Below are 24,663 nucleotides of genomic sequence, written 5' to 3'. Positions count from 1 at the left end.
CGTGAAATGGCCCTGAAATTGCATGTCCCTCATGAAACAATACGTGAACATCTAAGGAATATGGGAAAACTCCATAAAAAAAGGTGTTTGGGTGCCTCACAAACTCTCTGATGATCATTGTTTTCAATGTATGAATGATACTTCGTCTCTTCTGGTGCGTAATGCGCGTGAACCATTTTTGGACAGAATTGCCACTGGTGATGAAAAATGGATTCTCTATGCGAATATTAAACGCCAAAAGCAATGGCTCAGTCCTAGACAAAAACCACTTCCTACCCCAAAACCTGGACTCCATCCAAAGAAAGTGATGCTTTGCATTTGGTGGGACATCAAAGGAGTAATTCATCTCGAACTCCTCAATCCGCAGCGAACTGTCAATGCAGAGATCTATAGTCAGCAACTGGAAAGTTTGAATCAAGCCCTTCATCAGAAACGGCTTCACTCGTCAATCAGAAAGGTGTTCTTCTTCTCCACGACAATGCACGTCCACATGTGGCACGTTTGAAGCAACATAAGATTATTACCATCTTTTTCGTTCGCTGCAACACCATCTTAATGAGAAAATGTATGCAAATGTAGAATGTATTAAAGAGGACATCGGCATGTTTTTTGCTTCAAAGCCAAGTGATTTCTTCAATCAAGGCATTAACAACCTGATTATAAGATGGAAAAGCATCATCACTAAGAATGGTGAGTATTTCAGTTAATAAATGTTTTGTTTTGATAAATAAGTTGTTCGGGCTTTTTCATCTGAAAAAAGGCAACATTAATTTCTTGACAACCAAATATATATTTTATTAACACCAACATCCAATGTAAATAATATGATATTATTATGCATTTGGGAAGTTTGGCACCAGCATTAGTACAGGCTCTGCTCCATCTAATAATCTCCTTAAGTTCCTTCAATAATAATGCTTAATCACTGACATAAGAAGCAACTGGAAATCGATTTAAAAATAGCAATCGAAATTAGTCATGCCAAAATTCCTGCCTTTTTCCAATTCTATCCTATATTATACACTAAATAGTGTATATTACATTATGCTTAAATATTACAGGATGTCCCACAATGAATATATCAAAAAGAATGTTACTTTTTACTATTTGAGATAACAGCAAATTCAAAACAAAATATCTTCTGAAGACTTGTAAGTTTTATTTAAGTTGATTAATATTTATATTACTTACATTATTTATCATCATTATTTATAAATGTATTATATTTCAGATTTCAGAACTGACCCTGTTTTGAGTAAAACGACAACTATTGAAGAGTTTTCCCGATTTGAAAACAAAAGTCTACCATAACAAACCCAGGAATCTTGAGGAACTGAAACTTTATATTCATGATGTTGTCTTATCCATCCCTACAGCGTTATTGAAAAATGTGTTTTCAGAATTTGAACGCAGAAATCGATTGATTATAACTTATGATGGAAGGCATGTAGAAGTTTATTAATTAAATTAAATACAAGTTTCGAGCTTTCAGGATATTTTTTTTTTGAAATTTGATGTTATCTTCAAATAGTAAAAATGGTATTCAGCTTTCTTTTGGTATATACAGTTCAGAACACCCTGTACACACACACACACACATATATATATATTATGCGTTTAATATGTATAAAGTATTATACGTATATGCTTTACATTTAATATAACAATAATAATAACAATAAGATATATTTTATACGTAAATATTAAACTTTTACCAAAGTTTATTAGACCTATTGTTAAAGTAAAGCTAAACATACTAAAAATGAAAGGATTTATCTGCATTGCTCAATACTGACAGTTCAGGCATAGCTGTATCTAGAGGAATAATAAGCATGAAAATCTAACTCCATGAAATCTAACATAATATAATTAAAAATATCGTGAATTACTTACTCTAAATTAAACTTATAAATAAATAATAAAGTAGTTATCCATACGAAACTCTATGTACTCAGTATAAAGTCAGTAATTCAGTACAAACTTAGTATAAAGTATTCGATAAAAAACAACTTTAAGTATTATTTTAAAACATCAAAACAATCCATCTTTAAGAGATGTAGCGTAATGAACAATACATAAGATGGTGAAACAAATAGGCCTAACAAGTGAGAGGAGAATCCCATATCATTACCGACATTTTAGACACAGTCCTCATAATTATTCCATTTTTATTCTTAGTAGCCGTTAGACTGAATTTCAAATTGGGTGTATACAAAGATAGCATTAAAAACGATTCTGTTTTTTGTTTTTATATCTTGACATAAAATATAGCTTAAAATAGCACATTTGGGAAAAGGAACTTTATCATACTAAGTGAATATTATAACTTCGAAAAATAGAATGTAGAAATAGAAATAGAACTTATGTTGGCTGCATTGGTTTTGTATTATTTGATTTTCTTTCCAGAATGTATTTAAATACATTTAAACCCCTTTTTCATACTTTTAATCATCTACATTTCTAAGTAATACAGATAAATAAATTATAGAAGCGGTATAACAGAAAGTTTGAAAGTGTTTCACATGTATTGAAATCAGTAACATACCAAAGTTTCTAAATCTAGGTCCTGTCTGTCTTGGTTATAGAAACTAAATATCCTTTTTTTTCACTCTGTGTGCTATTATGTCTGTAAATTGTGATTATGGAAAATTATGTCCTAAGACCACATAGAACTCATGGCGGAGATTAGGAAAAAAGTAGTTAAAGTGAGGACACAGCCTGAGAACATGACAAGAACTAAGAGAGGCTTCTTCCTTCAACATGGGATCTCACTTGCTGTGTTGGAAGTTATAAAACATTTACGATCCATCCTCATGACAGATAAGGTGAAAGGTGGCTAGGAGAAACCATATTACTGCAGCAATTTGATCTCTGATAAAGAACAGCAAGGATGGGTCACTGTTTAGCTCATACATTGCCAAGAAGTAGGAAGGGTCCTTGAGAGAGTAAGAAGCCTTATAGTTTGCAAGGCACGCCTAAGACGCCTCGAGACTGGTCCGATAGTTGAAAGGAGTGTGTAATGCAATGATTATATGTATCCTTGGATGTTGTAGCAATCAACTGTTGACCTAGCCCAAAGACATCACAGTCTGGATAATGAACTATGGCAGAAATGGTGATTACCAAAAGTCACTGATTTTAATTTTATGATATATTTTGAGTTAGTGTTGAGATGATTCAATAGGTTATACCTAAAAACCGTATGCGTTCTTCAGTGCGTGGAAAGAGTGAGCAAATTTGTCATTATTTGTCATAGATATCAAAATTGTTGCTGAATGATGAAGACATGTACAACAAATGTATGTTGTTTACTATTTAATGTTGAGTTATATCTGAACCTATTAGTGTATATTTGATTATATATACAAACTTACAACACACAAGAACGCAAATTTTCAGTCAACAAAAATATCTGAGATGTGTGTGTTTGTGTGTTTGGTAAAGGTTGCAGTGATAAGCCTAGGCCCCACTGTGGTTTGTATTTACTTGTTGTTGAGGAAGAATATGTTCGGTTTAGTCCTCAAGTGAAATATTGGCAAGTGTGTGGTTTTACCAAAAGAGAGAGAAAGAAAGCTAAAATTTGGTTGTGAGAGTAATCTAGACTACTCTAAGTGATAATTCTGGTGGATCCATTATTTTCACTGGTATTAGTGAAATGCTATTTTGCAGTTGCTACAACTGGAATATTCATAGATCTTGGAGTTGGTAAAGTGAAGTCAGATTATAGTTTCATTAAACTGCGATGTATTAATTGTTTACAAGTAATGTTGACAAAAAATTTAATAAAAATTATAGAATTGAAAAACTTCCAAAATTTTGCAGACACTGCTGAATATTTAATCTTGGTATTGTTTCTGAACAAGGTAGTTGGTATACATGACTCTTTAGTTATCTGTAAATAAATTTTTGTTATGTTATAACATTGTTTTATGTTAGCTACATAAATATAACTAAAGTTATATATGGAATCAAGTATAAGTTACGAAACCCTCAAAGTTATTAGCACTATTCGCCCCTTGTGAAGTTGTTGATTTATATTTAACAAATGATGTAGGAAACTTGTCCATTCAATGTTACTCTACCTTAGCAAACAGAAAATGGTGATAAAAATAATTGCGTATGTGAGATGGCTTGTATTAACTGACTGGTAAGGCAGTTGTCAGTAACTTTGCATGATTAAAAGTTTGGCTACCGCAGCTGTATGTTTAGTGTCCCACGAAGCTTCATCTATTGCACAAGGACAGATGTTTGTTGTAGTACATTCTTGCAGAAGGGGTGAGTACGTTCATCATTTCCACTATATACTACAATAGATTAAAAAAGTTTGTTACAGAAGGTTTGGTTATGAACTGATTGAATTTTTTGTCTATTTGAAACTGAGTTGATTGTGAATTTTTAATTTTGACTCTTGCTATAAAAAAGCCACGACTGTTATCCACTGGCTATCTTAACTTTCAACTTTCGATACCAGAAGATATTGTGCTACTAACCCAGCCACTTGATGTTATCAGGCCCAAGTCATATGTTTCAAACAAGAGGACCATGAAATTGGAAAATAAACCAATTATTGGCCATTTGAGAACAATATGTAGAAGATATTGTCGCCTCAATAGGCATGACTTCCATATATTTGTGTGTGTTTTTACATATTTGTGTGATTTTGTTCCCCTTTTCGTGCAACTTCTATCTAGTTTATGCTTTTTCGTTTTCTTCCTTACAAATTTGATTCCATCCACTATGAATTGTTAATTTCCACGTTTTATTCAGTCCTCTTCATTTTGGTTTTAATGTGCATCATTTCAGTTTATTATTGTTCACTGTGATGTATTTGTTTATAGCCAAATGGTACAGAAGAGAAAAAAGATTTCAACTTTTAACCAGGCATGCAGTTTTTAAGCCAACAGTTTCAAATTGTGAAAGCAATTACATGTTGTTGCTGTTCTTCAAGAAAATGAAACAACAGTTGCAGTTCACGTAATCTTTTCACTCATCATTTAATGTGTACAGCTATAAGAAATGTACATCCTTGTTTTATATTTTACAATGAAATCAATTATCATCTGGTAATGTTTTCAGTTAGAAATGTGGCTTAATGTGAGATGAATATTGTTTAGTGATCCCACTTTTAATGATTAGCTATTCACTTTCCTAATATCAAATGGTCCTCTACTGGCTTAGTATCATGCTTTGAGGCTTATACCGCTAAAAATTGAGGTTCGATGCCCGTTTGGGGCACGCCAGAGATATACCAATTTCTAGTTTTGCACCGATCCACTTGTCAATGATTTTGATAATTGCAAAAACCTAGAAAGATAGTATTTGAAAAAAAAACAGACATAAGCCCAATCTTCGATTGGATTTATGTTTTCTAATGATAAGAAAATTCTCCTAACAAGCCTAATTCATGATGAGAGAAGATCAACACTGACAATAGCATGATGCTTCGAGATTTACCATTTGGAAACACCTGATGTAATGTGTTACACATACGGAGATGAGGCTTGTTGTTTGTAAGTATTCATTCAGTAGGTACAGTTATAAAAATTACAGAGATCAGAGTATATATGAAAAAATTTAGCATAGTAAAACTTTTATGCCAAATTGATCTTGTTCTTACTGATTTGATAAATTTTTGTATGTGTTTTTTAGTCAATGATTTTAATAATTGCAAAAACCTAGAAAGATAGTATTTGAAAAAAACAACATAAACCCAATCTTCGATTGAATTTATGTTTTCTAATGATAAGAAAAATTCTCCTAAAGTTCAACCCCTTGACCTAGTCAGGTGGAGGTGGGAGCAAACAAAGTACAGGACTGCCAGAAAGTTTGATGTATGGCGGGTAATCTATTACCTGTACCGTTATGATTAAGACCTGTTTGAATTCACCTAGCAAAGCATGGACAACTGGGGCTCTGGTGAAGCTAGGTGAACCAATTTCCTGCTCAGGGGATTCAACTCTTTTCAGAAACATTTGAAACCATTATGTGGCTTGGGACAAGAATGTACTCCTTCCTGGGCAAGTATGACATGGTGCAATCAAAGTTGAAAAGAAGTTCTGCAGCCGACATCCCTTTTCACACCCTAGTTTACTAGTAGAGTCGATACATGAACTGTCAGAAGATTTATGATGCCGGCAAAGCTACACAGCTAGCAGCAAAAATGAAGAAGTACAATCTAGCACTACAAAGTCTTGGCAAATCAAAATGGACCTAAGTAGGACAAACTACATGCAGAAGGGGTGGGTATAATGCTTTCAAAGGAGGCAACCAGATCTTTAATAGAATGGGAGGTAGTTAGTTTTAGAATCATTACTGCAAAGTTTTGTACAAAAGTACAAAAAACTGTAATAATCCAGTGATATGCACCAACAAATTATGCAGAATAAGAAACCAAGTTCCGTAAATAAATCAATAAAAGCCTCATTTTGGTTATGGGGGACTTCAATGCGAAGGCTGGGTAAGATAATATTGACAATGAACAAGTCATGAGAAAACATAGTCTAGAAGTAATGAATCAGAATGGACAGCATCCCTCAACAGCCCACAAATCACTGCACGTAGAATCAGGTAGACCACAACAGTAAGTCACTACTAGATGTAAGAGTGAAAAGAGGACCACATACGGCCTCAGACCACCATCTTCTGGTATGCAAACTCAGACTCAAAACAAGGAGACCAACTGAAAAGATGGGCCAAACATTTCAGAGAGTTCTTAAACAGACCATCTCCAACAGAATTTATGGATATTCCTTCAACAGAACACCCCTTTCAGGTGAACACTAACAAGCTTAGCAAAAGTGAAATTATGAAAGCCATACACAAACAAAATTACGACAAAGTACCGAAATCTAATGGTATACAACTGGAAGCCATCAAAACAGACCTGAAAACATCTACTGAAATATTGTACCAGCTATTTGAAAAGATCTGGGAAGAGGAAGAGGCACTGGACGACTGGAAGGAAAGCTATATCGTTAAACTACCCAAGATAGGTAATCTGAAAGAATGCAAAAACTACAGAGGTATCATGCTATTAATTATTAATTATCATGCTAAAAGTTATTAAATGTGGCACTAGATAAACAGCTAAGGGACCAACAGGCTGGCTTCCAAAAGGACAGATTCTGGACATACCATATAGCCTCACTATGTATCATCATGGAGCAGTCACTGGAATGGAACTCACCATGGTACATCCCATTTATCGATTTCTAAAAAGAAAAGCATTTGACATTCTGGACCATAACACCATAACAAGAGAAGTTCACTTACAATGTCCAAAAGATGTACCAACTTTCATTATGGTACATATGCTATATGCACAATAGACATATCACCGACCCCTTCAAAGTAGACACAAGAGTTAGGCAAAGTTGCCTTCTGTCACCCTTACTCTCCCTTTTAGCAGTGGATTGAAAAATGCAAAGAACCACACAATGTTAAAACTTTAGGGTACAGTCGACACTGTGGTTACAACTGGATGATCTGGACTTTGCTATTGACATCACCTTAATATCACACACACACACACACACTCCACCAAGTCCAATGCAAGATTTCTCGGCTAGTAACAACATCATCCAGGATAGGTTCACTGTTAGCAAGGATAAAACCAAGGTGATGTACCTCAGCAACACCAAAGACGACAACATCATCCTAGAAAAAGTGAACACCTTATTTTCCAGGGAAATGTCATTGAGAAAAAGGTAGGTCAGACAAGGATATCCAAACAAGGCTGGGAAAGCCAAAGCCAGCATTTCTAGCTTTAAGACCAATACAGAACCGTAAAGAGATATCACAAAAGACCAAGCTTCGTATCTTTCAACACTAATGTTAAATCACTACTTCAATTCTTCACGAACAAGTACCTAAGGACTATTTTAGTTATACAATGGCCAAACAACAAGAGAAATGAGAACCTGTGGGAAAGACCTGAACAGGAAAAATATTAATGTACAGATGAAACAAAGAAAGATGGGTTGGATTGGACAAACACTTAGGAAACCCAATACCAATCTTACTGTCAGGTTTTTACGTGTGTGGGCCGGATTCTTTACAGTAGATATCTGTGACTTGTTGGCGATAAATTTCTACGATAAAGAAACAACACACAGTCCATTTGTTTTAAAATAATATAATGTGTATCAAACGCATATACAAATGTTTGATACACATTTAATCCCCACAGTTGTATCCAGGGCCTTAAATAATTGTCTCTATTCGTGAAAGTCTACACAGTCTGGTTCAGTTACTTTAGAACACAATTCACAAGACGAATTATTCTCATCTTATATGTTGTTACAATAGAGCCTGCGATAATTTCATTTAAAAAAATGCGTCACTATACACTCTTTATGGCTAAACTCACTAACACACAATCTAGCTCTTGCTATCTATCTAACTAACTATCTGTTTGTCTAAACTTCTTGACCTACATTTGTACTCATATTTATAGCATGACCGAGACCTATAACTTAATAATACTCAATCAAAACAACGAGAAAAACTTCAAAGGTTATAGTAACATGATTCAATAATAAAGCGCCAAATCACAACAATGGAACCACACAACGTATGGTTCGTACACAGTTACGTAAACAAACCTGCGTTAAACTATCGTATCTCATCATAGCTATATTTAAACTTAAACAGTCGTGTATATTTAACAGTCACTAGACAGTCCCTAACATGAAACCCTCAATGTAAAAGAACTAGTGGTAGGCAAAGGAACAGCTGGAGAAGGTCAGTAGAGGCAGAGTTGAGGGAATTAGAACACTCCTGGAAAGAGATGGAGAGACTGGCCCAAAACAGAATCCGATGGAGAAAATTTGTGGATGAAGGGTTTAAGAAGAAGAATATTAAACTATAAACCAAATTTAACTTCCCCAGATAGTATAGGCGTTTTAAAGATCTAAAATTAACAAAGTTCGAACAAATCTACTGTAAAACACACTACATTTGTTATGTTACACTAGTTTAGCAAATGAGCATTTTTACTATAAAACGTTTTGAGATCAGACGCTGCGAAGTGGTTAGCGTACTAGGTTGTGTATCAAGAAGTTCAAGTCACGATATATACTATTGAAAACATTATTAACTTTCGGTTATGGGCGTTATAGTTTCACACTCAATCTCACATTTGTAGCTGCATAGACGGTAGATACTCCTGACTGCTTAATAGTTCTAAATTAGAGAAAACTTTGACTAAACATCTAGGATCTCTAAACTGACCACAGGACCGGCCTTAGGAGGGTGCGGGGCCTGAGGCGAGTCCTCAGGATTAAGTTCTCGAGTTTTGGATACTAGAAGCATACAATCGACTCGGCCACTGAGACGCGGGGCTTGAGGTGGTTGCCTCAGTGGCCTCACCCAAAGGCCGGCCGTGACTGGACATTTAGCCCACGTGTCGCATAAGGTGTTGTTCAGGTTGAAAATACCAAACACCAAAAAAACGTTAATTAGTTTCGAGGTAACAAGATCATTTATTAAAAATGAGTATTTATTATAGTTTCTGATAAATTACATATGAATATTCACTTTTATGTATCATAAATTTGTTGTAATATGTGTAAGGTTTTTAAAGAAGGAATATTTTATCTCTCTGTAGTTGAATTTGCTCATTGTCTGACATGCATGGAGTCAGAGAATTTTAGACGCTACAAAAAACACAACACGAGTGCTGAGTACCTCTGCACCGCGACTATTTTTGGACTTAGAATCACAACTTACTAACTTATTAAATAAACTTGCACTACAGTGTTTGACCTTTAACATGCATGGTTTACATAGAGAGCAATTTACGGAACATGTTTTCCAAATTATAGCATGAGTCTGTAATACTTTTTGAAGCATAAATAGAAGGAAACACATCCGGTGAATTAATTTATATGACTACTGGATGTCATGATTTGTACATAAACTTCACCAGCTTACATTTCTTCATAGGTACGTGTGCTTTATGAATGGATAATACCATCACATAGCAAGATTAAATATTCATGACATGAAAATAATCGTTAAAGTTTCGTGTTTATTGTTCAGTCATCCCGTGAAAACTGTAAATCGTAAAGTATTTTCTCATTCATAAGTGAAGGTTGAGTACAAATATTTCTATGTAAATAAGAAAGAGTGAAACACTCATGTAATGTGAGATTCTAAGAAATGTGTCAAATAATAAGAACACCACCTTCTTGATTTTTCAGTTCATTTATTAGTTTGAATCGATTATTCTTCTTTCAAGCGCGTGTTTGAATGGGCTCTTCGGCATTTCGATATATTAATCGAAACAGTTTTTAAATACAGCTCTGAATTTTGTCTTCTCATTCTCCCACTCTCTTTTCCTGTCGTGCTGATGAAAGTTCTAACTCGACTGTCGTTTATTTACACCAAAGACACAAATTGTCATTCTCTCTGTGTTTTATACATTCCAAAACTTTGAGAAGTTCAATGTGCAAAGCAAATAAAGTTAAAAACTTTTGTAGTAGTGAGTTTAAAACATTCAAGGAAACAGAATATTCTATTTCTTCCTAATGGAAATCCTGTATTCTATTAGAAAACAAAAACTACTCTCTATGGTATTATTTGTGCATATCTAACAGATGACTGAGTAAATTCGAATTGACGTCAGAGGAATTATAAAAATGAACTTCAACTTACCCAGCAAAATCAAAACATGCAATTTGATACATACAGATAAACTGTAGCCAGGTTAATGGGTTGAAAAATTTTCTTTCTTCTTTTTTTTTAACTTCGTGTAAATATTTGTTTGTGGCTTGATCGTTTTAGTAGCCATTTTGTCGTAAGTAGATTTATTCGTAAATAGGAATACAATTGTGGGACAAAGAATAACATTCAATAACATCATGCTTTGCAGATATGTCGTAAGGCACAGAATGATTCTCACATAACTTATATACAGTAAGTTACACATTTTCTTACTAGATTAATGGATATCAAAATAAATTAAAGCTGTATTTTACATGACTCAACGAACATGTAGAGTTTGAGACAGATTAAATAAATTTTGAGAAAGTGAAGGTTATCAATTGAGGTTAACGTAAGTAGACTATCGTTCAAGATGTTACCAAAGAATAAGATATAAAATATGTTTTTACCAACAAAATATTAATGTGTAGTCTAATGAGTATTAGCTCCATGTAGTTGTAGTTCTCTCCGAAAACATTTTTTGCAGTTTCTCTAAACAAATAGAAAGTATATGGAAGAGTAATGTTTATGAATGGGTTATACATCGATAACAATGTTTATGGGTGTATTATACATTAATAACAATAGCAATTTTTATAAAGGGGTATACATTGTTAGCAATGTTTATGAAGGGGCTATCTCAGAAAAAGCGCAAAAATGTTTAGAAATGGACGATACTGAATATGTGACAATTGTCAACGATAAATGCGATGTTCAATAACAAACAGGCTAACTATTCAATGTTAGATTATTGTACTTCATACCTTGTATTTGCAAGCTTTCGACGCAATACATGGCCAACTGTAGATTGACTTGTTTGTTACCAATAAGCAAGGTATAAATATTCTTTATAAACCACAAACGTTATTAATTGTTTCAAACTTAGTTATTTCAAAGATTGAAACATAACAATTTCAAATTAGAAGAAAGAAAAACTATAAAATATCTTAAACTGCTTCTGATATATCTTAATGAACTTAATTAATATAAGCACTGTAACCAGCTTTACCTTAATTTTATAGATATACTATAAAACAATTTTCGTATTTTCTTTACTTAGTGTTTGTAGTTATTAGATACAATAGTTACTTCTTTTTGTTGTTTTTCCTTACTAATTATCCCGAAGTCATTCCACTGAATGGGATGGCCATTTTCTCGTGCATACTGAGTTACGGCTGAAATTGTTTAGCCACGTTTGGTATGTTGTATCATACAGTGATCGTTGTAGTATCTCGTTCTATACTGTATATTAGATGTTTTCTTTACATTTTTCTTCTTCTTTTGACGCTAAGAATGTTTCATTTAAATTTGAAAATTTTAAGATATTACAGAGGAGTCAAATTCTTTCGTAACTAGCTGAAGTTTTTTCTTTCAGTTTGAGAACCTATGAGCTTACTAATTCTTATTTCTAGTTCATCTTTCGTTTTATTTGAGGAATTGACAATCGAAATAATTTTACGTTTCTTTACCTTAAAAAGCATTGCAAAGTGTTCCTTTCCCTGTTTCGTCCACTCGGATTATCTGCTCTAGATATTAAAGTTCATGCTTTGACATTGGTTGGGTGGAACAATTTAAAAATTGTTTGTAAATGTAAATTTTTATTGTGAATCTGTTTTTATGAAATGAGAAATAGAGTATATTAATTTATTTTCATTGTTAAGTTTGTAGGTTTTGACTGATCATTTTGGAATTTGTGATAATATCATCGAAATTGTCTATGTGGTGATAGTAGGATAACATAGGTGGCATATAAGGTATCCACAAACACTGTGTGTTGTAATGAAGATTTGAAGCGTTAGAAACACATCTGAAAGAACGTAAAACAGAAGATTAAGTTGTATGCCAATATGTACGAGAAAATTTCAATAACTTCTATTTGGATTGTATCAGGATAGAGATTAAGAAAGTAGAAAATAGAGGAAGAAAACTAAAAGCGACCATTCCCTTTTGTAATTAACACCTGTCAAACATACGTTACAATATCCGTGTATCTCAAATTAAAGGTAAAAAAAGGAATATCTAGAGTAATTGACAGTTTCCCATTCAATGGGCATCATCACTTAATTTCATGGTCCTCATTTATCCAGAAAAAGCAATACTGGGTAAAATGACGCTCCAAATTAAAATATCGGAAATGGTTTTTGATTGCTACATTTATTATTATTTTTTATGAATAATTCTGAAGTAAGCTTATTTAAAGAACAATGATTTTAATAAAAGGTAGCATTTGAAACTTTACTTTAGTGTAAAACAATAATGCTTTAAACTTTCAATAGTGTTATGCAGTTCACTGTACAGTTAGTTACTCATAGAAAACTGGTACAGAAACTACAAGCTCACAATCAGAAAACTTCTGTATTGGAAAATAAATTAATGATAATAATAGTCAAATAACCAGTTATTTTATACGTTTGTAATTAAAGGAAAACTTTCAGCTGGAGATTTTTGGCTAACTTAACTGATGAAGCCTTAGCTATTCGTTTGAAATTTTGTTAGAGAAAAGGCAGTTCATTGTATACTTTTAACAAATAGTCTTTTTTTAGGACTATTTCAGGATCGACTGGTCATGAGTATGTTTTTTATTTGAGCTAATAAAGTTATAATTTGTTTAAAATGCAAAAATAAGATAAAACATACATCCTTTACCAAAATGGCCTTCAAGAAAGGTACACGAAAGTATGATACAGACTTTTATATAAAGTAAACACAATATTCCAGCTCTAGAAATTAAACCTATAAAAATAGTAGTTATCACACGCTGCTTTTGTTGGACAGAAATCAATACTTTACTGAGCTAAAGATTAATTTGATAATGAAATATTTGGTGCAAAACGTAAGTTAAAAAGTGCAATGTACTATTATAATAATGTATGCCAAGTATTACAGGGAAGTAGTTTCAGTGGCAACAGCGTTTAATGTTCATTATTGCTTTAGATACATGGGCATTAATACTAATAATGAGAACATAGATAATTATTCTTAAAATACTGATCTCAACATGATATTTACGTTTCTCATTGTTATTTCTATTATAGCAAATGCTTTCATATTCCATTGTTTCTTGCAGAAACGTGTTTTAATTTACCTAGAGGATTTAGGCAAAATCTTAGACGCGGCACCTTGGCGTTTTCTTTTGCATACATTATTAAAACGTATTAAATTAGGTAACAGTTGATGATTGTAGTAACAATATAAGTCAATAAGGTTTACAAACTGAAAATTGAGATACGAAGACTTACTTAAGGAACATGAGTTCGTTCTTGAAGTATTTACATATGGGTTCTTAATGACGTAACTTCCTACAATCAGTTCGTATAGATTTAAAGAAGCCATCCAAACAAATAAATCCAGACATCCAATAGAAATCCTTTTCATTCAAAGTTCAACAAATAATGATAATAAGGGCACACGAACGTAGAAAATGTATCACGCTGACATTATGTTAACTATAAAATTTGAGCTTAATTATTGTTTGTTTGTTTGAAGTTATGGTTACCTGTTAGAAACACAAAACGCAGTACAAAACATGCCAAACCATGCAGAAAACAGAAGAATAGATAAAGGAAACGTTAAATAGTTATGAAAATGATATAGATAACAAACATGAACTCGTTACTTATTTACAGAAAACGTGGAAACGTCATGCAAAATACCAGAAGCGATCGCTCTGAGAAAAGTGGGAAGTTTGTTTCTTTGTTCATAATTAAGCACACAGCTACACAATAAGCTATCTGTGCTCTGCCCACCACGGGTGTCGAAACCCGGTTTCTAGCGCTGTAAGTCCGCAGACACACCGCTGTGCTACTGGGGGGGGGGGCGAGATTAATTAACGCAAAACACTAAACATATGTAACCTAAATATTTTCTCAATTGTCTTCTTGTTCAGGCTCATCCCAAGTAAAAATTTTTCTATAAAAAATTATTATCAGTTTGTATTCAAATATAATGTTTAGTTAGTTATGCAATATTTTATTATTTGATTGTATTAATTATAAGAAATTCGCACCTGGTCTTTACTAGGACTACCACCTACATCATGAAACTATTTTCTATTAAAAAATGTAACTAAACTATAATTTTTGAGACCAGCAAGAATATATGAAATGTCTCTTATTTTTGAAATTTATATTGCTTGAATTATGAAATATATTTGTAAATAGAAAACAATTTGAATTTTTAATTAACCAAACATCTCTTTTGGTTTTGTGTTATTAATACTAAGCTAAAGTGTCATAGATTGTTTTTGATGACCTCTTATAGAACAGTTTCTTTTCTGCATTATATGTTTTAGAAGATTTAACTTAAAATATCTGTCAGGTTTTTATGCATTTAGGGGCCCGATTCTTTACAGTGATCTGTGATTTGTTAGCGATAAATTTGAACACTAAACGGACAGCACACCATCCACTTGTTTTAAAATGATATATTCAAAACAAGTCAAACGTATGTACAAAAATTCGTTGCACTATAGGATGTTACAGAACTTTAAATAATTGTATCATTTTCGTCAAAGTCGTATAATGGATATCCATGTAAATATAAGCCTTAATAGTGCCGACACAAGAAATTATTAAACCTTGCGAACAACAATTCAAAAACTTTTTGTGTGTATTTTTTTATAGATTTAGATCAAAAACAAAGTTTCTACAAAGTCCATATAAAAAACTCAATCGTAGTCCTACTCAAGCGTGATCAAGAGCTCAAATATAACAGTAAAAATGATTTTCATTTACTCTTTTTTTGACTTGCTATGCAAAATACAAACCTTCTCAGGTAGAACTCAGTCTGTTTAACAATTTAACATTTATTGACTTTTATTGAGTAATTATATGTATATATATCTTTAACATAACTGTCGTGTAATATTGACATATGTGCATGTTATTTATTCAAGGTTTTAAAAGTAAACACTCTATCTAATGATAGTAATAATTAACACATAAAATCAAACAATTGAGAGATTACAAGATAAATTGTTCTATAGAGTTTGAACCAACCACCCACATTAAGAACTATTTGTCAAAAATATAAAGGAGTTCTATTTTGCTTGGAACGAATAGAAGTTGGAAAAGTGACGTTGGTAGCCCAAGAGTTGATGGTGGGTGGTGAACTAGCTGCCTTCCCTCTAGTCTTTCACCGTTAGATTAGGGGCGGCTAGAGCAGATACCTCTCGCGAAATTCATAACAAATAAACAAGAGGGTATACTTGAGAGGCGTTGTTATTGGACGGCATGTGTCTAGAAATATTCGCAGTCTAATAACAGCACCTTCCAAGTAGACATATTTTGTCCATCTATTACATAAACAAGTGATTAACAGCTGTCACTCATAATTAACCGTTCTAAAGTATAGGGAACTTTAGATTTGAACTCATCACTAACAACAACAAAAACTGTCAAAATAATTAACTCGAAAAATATACCTCAAAAACAAAATAATGATTTAACTGTAAATCACCAAACTATTGAAATTTAATTACAGTACTGTAGAAATATTCTGTTTAATTGAAAATAATTTTACTTAATATACTTAATTAATGAAGAACTCTCCATTATTTTACAATGATCATGTAGTGTGTCAGATGTTTGCTTGAAGCCTAAAAAAATGAAGTGTTTTATATAATAAATTATATGCTATCACATTTATTTCTTAATTAACCACAACATTCGTTTATAAGTAAATCTTTCTCTCTTTATTTTTTATTCATGAAGTCTGTTTTTATTCACTTTTAAACGTCACCTTATATGTGTCATACCTGTCTAGTTGTCGCCAATGTAGTTCTATCTACCTAGTTTTAGTGAATGGCCATGAGATTACAGACCCTTTAACCACTTAAGCTAGGGCTGTCTCTAATCGGGTTCACCTGATTATATTTTGCTGAGCTAACAGACGCGATGACTCTTGTCAGGTCACTTAGGGCTTTGAGACTAGATTTTCTTTGAACTTTAACGCCACGGTCTATGTGGTAGGAAGTTTTGTGTATAAATTATACATTTAAACGTTGTATTGTCATGTTTATTTAAATTAAGTTTTTCAAACATCTTATGTCTGTTTTACTTTATTTTTGTTCTGTGTCAGTAAACTTTGAATTGTTATTTGTAGGTCATGGTATCGGTTTAGGTTATTTCAACTCCATTCTAAAACTTATTAAACCGACTAAATACTGTAATTCTTCCACTGTTGCAAACTTACTTTGGAGCTCTTGTCTTACCATAAAAGTATAGATTTAGTTATATCATGATAAATCTACAAGTCAATGGATAATAGCAAGGATCCCTCCAATTATTCAGTTATATTATAGTAAGTACCCATCTATCAGTAGTGTCATATCAAAAACTATACCTCTGACCTGTTGTTAAAAAGCATCTGTCATTAGGTTCTATTAAAAGCGGCAATGGAAATTGAATACATCTGTCATTAGAAAAAATATGTTGATTACTCAGTCTTATTAAGAAGTAAAGAAGCCAGGCCATGTCCAAATTGACCGATTCCTTTAACATTGTTATAGGACCAGAACCGTTTTATCCAATGGGCAAAACGGGCAGTTGTTTAGAGCCCACTGCCGCAAGGGGCTCACCGCGCGTTGCGAGTATAATAATAAATGGGCCCAGCACGGCCAGGTGGTTAGGGCGCTCGACACGTAATCTGAGGGTCGCGGGTTCGAATCCATGTCCCACCAAACATGCTCGCCCTTTCAGCCGAGGGGGCGTTATAATGTGACGGTCAATCCTACTATTCGTTGGTAAACGAGTAGCCCAAGAGTTGGCGGTGGGTGGTGATGACTAGCTGCCTTCCCTCTAGTCTTACACTGCTAAATTAGGGACGGCTAGCGCAGATAGCACTTGTGTAGCTTTGTGCGAAATTCAAAAACAAACAATAATAATAATAAATAATTTAATACGAAGTGTATGATATAATAATAAACTAGTTTTTAAAATATATTTCCTATTTTTATTTCATTAATTCATTTTCTTAAGCAAGGGCAATCTAGAGAGGGGGGAGGGACAATTAGTTTATACTTCGCCAACGGTCCACCAGTGTCTTAATGCGGTACAGTATAGGACAGCTAAAAATTTTATATCTCATGTGTAAACAGAAAACACAGCTTCACTGGTGCTCAGAATGCAAATATTTTGTTTTGATAATAGTGTATAAAATGTCACACCAGGCACTTGACTCATCTTATGTTGCCTGACAATGCAAGTCATTGGAAGTAGTGTAATGGTGTGGATAACAAAATATTCGCTTCAAGGTTTGGGATTTCTTGGTTCCTTTAGATCGTCAAGTAACATTTAGAGTATACATTTTCACCACGATAGGTACTTCCAAGAACGATAATAAACAAACGCCACAATCTTGTTGTCTAAAACTGGTTAGACGAGCAAGAAAGATGACTTTTGTCATTTTAATTGAGAAACACAATCACAGAATTTCAATCCGAATAGCATTTATGGGATGAATCTCATCACATTATTCATCAGTATCCTTTGCAACATCTGTGAATTAATAACAGACTACACTACTAGACAAATGGGCAATGTTATGAAAAGATGTCTTCCAGCATCTTGTAAAGTCTATGCAATACTAAGTTCGGAATATTATCACAGTGAAAAATGGTTAAACCAAAAATTAGGACAAGGTCCTGTTAAAGTAGCCTTTTATTGTATATGTGTGCAGACTTATACATACATACGTACATATATTGCTTTTCTAACAACAGTATTGGGACAGCATATCTTTAGAAAGTGTCGTGTTTTGTTATTGGAAACCCTTGAAATGAGGTACAAGATCAACTATCAAATAAATCACTCACATTGTAGCAAGCGTCCAAGTATAGTGAGACATCCAGTTGTGTATTTTATGTCTCTCAGGCCATTTCCCAAAACTTACCAGAAAAGTACAATTTGATTCTGATAGTTGCTCTTGGCTAGCCAGAATATATTCTCTATGCTATTTGTTTCAAACGACCGTTGCATATAACATGTTATCATGATGAAATAAATATGATCTTTTCCCATAAAATCACCTCAAAGAAGGTATTTAAATATTATTCTGTTATAGTACGACAAGGCATTCGTGTGTTGTAAAATTCATCACTCCACATGTCTTCCGTTTTTCCTCGCCCTAAGTTTGAATACACAATGAATGTTGCCACCTTTCATTTTCTGTGTGATATCTGATGTTTTTAACGTTCCGTTTCAAAATTCACTTGGACTGAAGAATGATTAACGTAGGCAGTTAAGGCAAGACATCCATGCGTTTCATATTTTATGCATATAACACTTTTTACTACCTTTATGAATATACATTTCGTCGTCTGTCTGCCCGTATGCATGCTTTCAGCGTCTTTGCGGGGTACTTGTTTTGTGCAATATAATTTACAGGGTTATATATTAGTATTTCTCACCAATTAACCTGTATGTTAGCCACAAACTTACACATCAGGTTAGATTCAATTACCTGTATCATCAACTTGTCAATCATCATAGTTACCTATAAGTAAATTAACAAATTACTCATTATTTTAGTTGTAAAACCTACTTTTTTATAAACTAATGCATGTACCCACAAACAAACCACTAATTTACACATTACTTTCCAATTTACGTGTAAATAAACTATTTGCTTGTAAATCACTTTTTGACTTACCTATAAACAAACTACCATCTCATATATCAGTTTTTTACCTCCTTTTAAGTAAACCACTGGATTAAACGTAGGCTTTCAAATTCACTTGCAAATAAACCACTAACCTGAACACAAGGTTTTCTAATTACCTGTAAATAGACCACCAATTTACAGAGCACCGCCCCAAAGAACCATGTCTCTGTAACGTCCCACAGCACAGTAGGCGGTAGACATATGATAATAACAAGAAAATCCGCAAAGGCCAAATTGACGATGAAGTAATTGGTAACCGTCCTCATGGAGAGATTTCTGTATACAGAGAGACAGACTAGAGCATTCCCTACCAATCCAACGAGAAACACCATCATGTGAAGCGAAACCAAAACCCATTCGTATGGTGTTGGAAAGATATATTCTTCGATCATTTCAATGTAGTCGTCGTCAGGAATGCAGTAAAGGTTGGTGCAGGTTTCATTGACGTCAGTTAGGTTGTCACCATAGGATTCATTGGACTTAACTGGTAAACTTATGTCAGGCCATGTCACAACCTCATCAGATCCCAAGTCACCCATCGTGATTTTCTAGGCAATATATACATAAAAATAAATCATAGGAATAAAATTAATTATGAAACATTATGATATCATTACAGAATAACAAGTTATTGTATCTTGTAGATAGAGTTTGAACATAGGATTCGTTTTATAAATGACTTTCTTATTGGTGGTTACTCTACACGGTCACAAATAATGGTCTGCTACTAAACCAGATCATGTACATGAACTTCTAACAGATAATAATCTTACAAAATAAATAATAAAAATATTTTATTAAGCATATCCATTGAAACATTTTACCAACGCAAATATTTTCAATAATATCGATTGTTGTTTCTTTCTATCATCAACCTATCACAGGACCTTACGATAGAAATCTATCACGTATTCTTACATAGTAGAAATTATAGAATAATCTTACCAAATACATCAATCTGATATTCTTACCAATAGGAAAATATCAACGAATATTACGAAATATATCCCGTATAGACTCTTCCTCTCAATTATGTATAAAAAGGTTTCTAAACATTTTCCACCGATTCTTATCAATTAAAGCTATCAAAAGTATTTGCAACAATGTCTATCATAGCTTGTTATGTACACAAAAATGTCAAACACATTCATTGTAACTTCTTATTTCGAAGAATATAATATAGTAAAATCTACTAATGAGATCCAACTGACGTAGTCATCAAACAGTTTTCTGGGTATACTTAATATGCTTATGCTGATTTTTAACAATATGAAGATAGAAAAACTTTATTAAATGCAAATTTTTACCAAAAAGTTTCCTCAATAAATCGGTCGTAGGTTCTTACCACATGAAATTATCTATCACAGTGGATCAGTGATAAGTCTGAAGGCTTATAACGCTAAAAACCACACATCACAGATTGTGTAGCTTTGTGCTTAACAATAAACATCGTAGATTCTTACCTACATTAATGTATCAAAATATTTATAAATGCATCTATCATAGATTCGTGTGAACGTAAAAAAAAAATATCAAAGAATCTAAATTAATTGTCCCAAACTTGGCGCACATGCTCTGGTATCACGGACAGATGTCCTAACGGGGATGTTTATCCTACTTGGGGTATCTACAGTAGTAACTGGGAGTCATGGAGGAGCTTCATCGGTACATTGAATCTTTGTGAATTACTTACCATTACGTTATCAAAGAACCTTAATCTAACACAATTTATTACCGACAAGAAACTTTAAGAAAACCTTAATAAAGATAGCTACTAAGGATTTATACTTTAAAGTCAAATATTTTTACTCTGCCAAATATATCTGTAAAAGCTACAGATTGTATTATTATCACATATTCCTACAAATAAAGAGCTTTCATAGCCAACTAGTTTATACCCATCACATTCCCTTTACTAACATATCTACAATATATTCCTACCAACATGAAGCAAACAAAGAATCTTTCTTGCCATAACGACAGGAAATTATAACGAACATGAAGCCCCCAAAAGTATTACAAAATATATTCATCACTGCTTCTTATAAACAAGAAACAAATAATTTTGTTAAACATAAAATCGCACCATCGCAGATTACTTCCATCAGGAAGTTATGGATGAACCTTATGAAACATATCTACTACAAATTCTTATCAATAAGAAGCTTTGAAAAAAAAAGTTATTAAAATACATCTTGCACACATTTTTTTTTATCGACATTATGAAAAATAACTGCCAAAGGAATTGATTAAATTTGTTGTAATGCCTGAAGTACGATTTGTGAGTTGACAGGAAAAAAAAGACAAAACTCTAAAATCTGTGAATTTCAAAATCAGTAGGTTATTGAAGTGTTTGCTGTAATAATTATTTTATACGTTTTTAAATATTAGCAATAGAAAAAGTACCTTATGAAATTACTCCATTTAGAAAGTTTACATTGAAGGTATTGTTTATTTCAGTCTTAGAAACTTAAAATCTCTGCGAAGATAAAATGGTTGAAAAAGCAAGAGCAACCGTATCTTAAAAGACAGGTAAATTATGCTAGAGAATGCCAGTTAAAGTGGATTTTTCTCTGGGTACACCTGTTTTCCTCCACAACTAAATTTCGTGTATTGAGTATATTGGTTCTCTTTAGGCATTGTTGAATTCTGTGATTCCTTCTAGTTATTTATCTTACTCTGATTTTATTTTCCTTTAATTATACTGTATTTTATTTTACTATTTTTTTACCTTCACTTCATTATTTTAGTTATATATTTTATTCAGTAACTTTTATTTTAATACTATTACTTATTTCTTCTTATTCTTCTTACTACTATTAGCTGAGGTCGAAAGAAGCAAGAAAACTAAACATCCTGTTGTCATTTTCCGACTTCCTTAGCGGCCAAGGCTCCACATTTTCTATTGTTTATGTTGACGGAGTCTTCTGACTACAGTGTACATCTCTTCAGTCACGAGTGCGGCGAAGAGAAATTGTCTATTCCTGGGTACTCTGGTTCTTTGAACCTAAACACTTACAACGAATAAACAAACAAATATCTTTCAAAAGACAGTCATTTTGGACTGACACTTGTGGGTTTAGAAGAATTCAGAGAGGAAATAGTATCTAGGCTAGATCAAAATTACTGTTCCTTAGGTGAAACAAATAATGGTATTACTTGGGTGTTCAGTGCTGTCTGTCAGCTTATAAATCCCCCAATAAATAAATGGATGACCAGAACTAGAAACAAATAAAACCTCAAGTGGACTGACGCTTAAGGCGCTCAACTCGCAACCTGCCAGTTGCGTCTTCAAATCCCGCCACCTAACGTGCTCGCTCATTAAGCCAATGCCCCCCCCCCCCGTGGCACAACGCTAGAAACTGGGTTTCGATACCCATGGTGGGCAGAGCAAAAATAGCTCATTGTGTAGTTTTGTGTTTAACTACAAGCAAACAAACAAATATTAAGCCAAGAGGGAGTGATAATAATCAATCCCACTATTCGTTGGTAAAAGAGTAACTGAAAAGTTGATGGTGGATGGTATTGACTAATTGCTTTCCTTCTTTAAATTAGGGACGGCTAGCGCAGATAGCTCTCACGTAGCTTTGCGCGAATCTCAACAAAACTAGAAACAACTTGCTTTTTATTTTGCTCCATATGACCTGAAAAAACAATAACATAGGATTAAATAAGCCAGCGACAAGTTCGAAAATTGTATGAAATTTCCAATTTAAATATAATACATGAAAGTCCTTACTTGTGTAGAATGAGAGATCAAAATTACAAGGAACTTGATTTTCACGACACCTCAACTCACTTATATCTCACTATTATGTCTATAAATTTATTTCATCCAATATCTCCATAAATATGTAGGAAGGAAAGGTATTATTACAATAATTAAATTGTATTAATATAACAATTATAAAATATTGGAAAAGGACCAGCCTGGCTCTTAATAACCTTTTATGTTAAAGCTCGCGTTATAGTAGCGATACGGATTGTCTAATAGAAATTCAATTTCAATTGAGGATAAACAATCTGTTTAACATGCTAGTAGGATAATTTCATTGGCAGATAAGTAGAAGATCTTAGTGTTGATTAGGTATGACTTATTTAATGAACAGGAACAAAATTAATACAGATAATGTATCTATGCATGCCTGTGGTTTTAAGAGTTATTTTTCTTTCGCAAGATAAAAAATACAAATACACTATTTCCGGCAAGTATCGGATACTTCCATCGAGTTACGTATAAATCATCTGAATTACTCAAGTTGAAGGTTGTTCGTAAGGTATGCATTCATCTACACGTAAAGCCAAAACTAAGACTAAAAGTGACAAAATAAATAAATAAAGTATTAAACTCTTAGTTAATAATAGGTAGACAAACAACGAATTATAAGCGTAAGGAAAGGATTTATTGATGGTGGAACATACAACATGTTTCGACAGTACTAAGCAATCCAAGGTTTATATATCGTTACAAAGATAATAGGGATTAAATGTGCCGGGAATGGTGTCAGCAGGTGACAGGATATAGGTAGAGGTCAAGTCTAGTCAAGTTTATGAACGGTGAATAGACCTTGTCAAATACGTCTAATGTCGCTGGGGCCGTTATCACAGTTTGGTGAGAGGTCATTTTCTTTGATGATTTCTATAGTTTCTAAACAGTCTCTTTCTTTTTTAGTTTTGGGTTGATGTAGTTAAACATACTCCATGTATTTTACAACCCCACTACATAATAAGAGAAATTTATCTTCTAATATTAATACTCAGAACGAGACAAAAAGATCATGACCCAGCTTCATCTCGCTTATCTTGATTAAGAATTATGAAGATTATGTGCCTTATATCTGTGTCATATGCTATTATAGAATATATATTAAATAACACATAATGTTTGAAATTCGTTATTAGAAACTCTTAATGTAAGCTACATTTAAAAATAGTTGAAAAGTTACTTTATTTGCTGACATGGTCAATTTTATCACATAACTTATTTGTGCGTTCTGATAACACAGGAGCACCAATGAATAACAAACAGTCCTCCGATAGGTCAGCGATAAGTTTATGGGCCTACAGTGGTAAATCCGGAGTTCGATATCCCGTGGTGGACAGAGCTCAGATAGCCCATTGTGTAAGCTTTGTGCTAAAACAACAAAAGTTTGACACAACTTAGAATAACAAATAAAGATAAAATTGATATAAATTATCATAAACGATTAGAAACGTTAAGCCACCATTTACCAACCGCCTGTAATAAATGAAATGCTTTCGTTTTGTACAGTTGACAGCTCCTTCTGACAGGTGAAT

At 33.2% G+C, this 24,663-nt stretch overlaps 1 protein-coding gene across 1 annotated transcript in view; it reads right to left on the bottom strand.

Moving 5' to 3' along the window:
* Nucleotides 1-19,904, bottom strand: part of LOC106471775 (orexin receptor type 2-like) — a 30,193-nt gene extending 10,289 nt beyond the window's left edge. The window contains exon 1 of the mRNA XM_013932399.1: nucleotides 19,482-19,904. Coding sequence (XP_013787853.1) covers nucleotides 19,482-19,904 — 423 coding nt within the window. The remainder of the gene's footprint in view (nucleotides 1-19,481) is intronic.
* Between the last annotated feature and the right edge of the window lie 4,759 nt (nucleotides 19,905-24,663).

This window comes from Limulus polyphemus, unplaced genomic scaffold (genome assembly GCF_000517525.1).
Source record: "Limulus polyphemus unplaced genomic scaffold, Limulus_polyphemus-2.1.2 Scaffold4850, whole genome shotgun sequence".
Taxonomy (NCBI): Eukaryota; Metazoa; Arthropoda; class Merostomata; order Xiphosura; family Limulidae; genus Limulus; species Limulus polyphemus.
The sequence above is the reverse complement of the archived record's forward strand: the minus strand, read 5'-3'. Positions and strand labels throughout refer to the sequence as shown.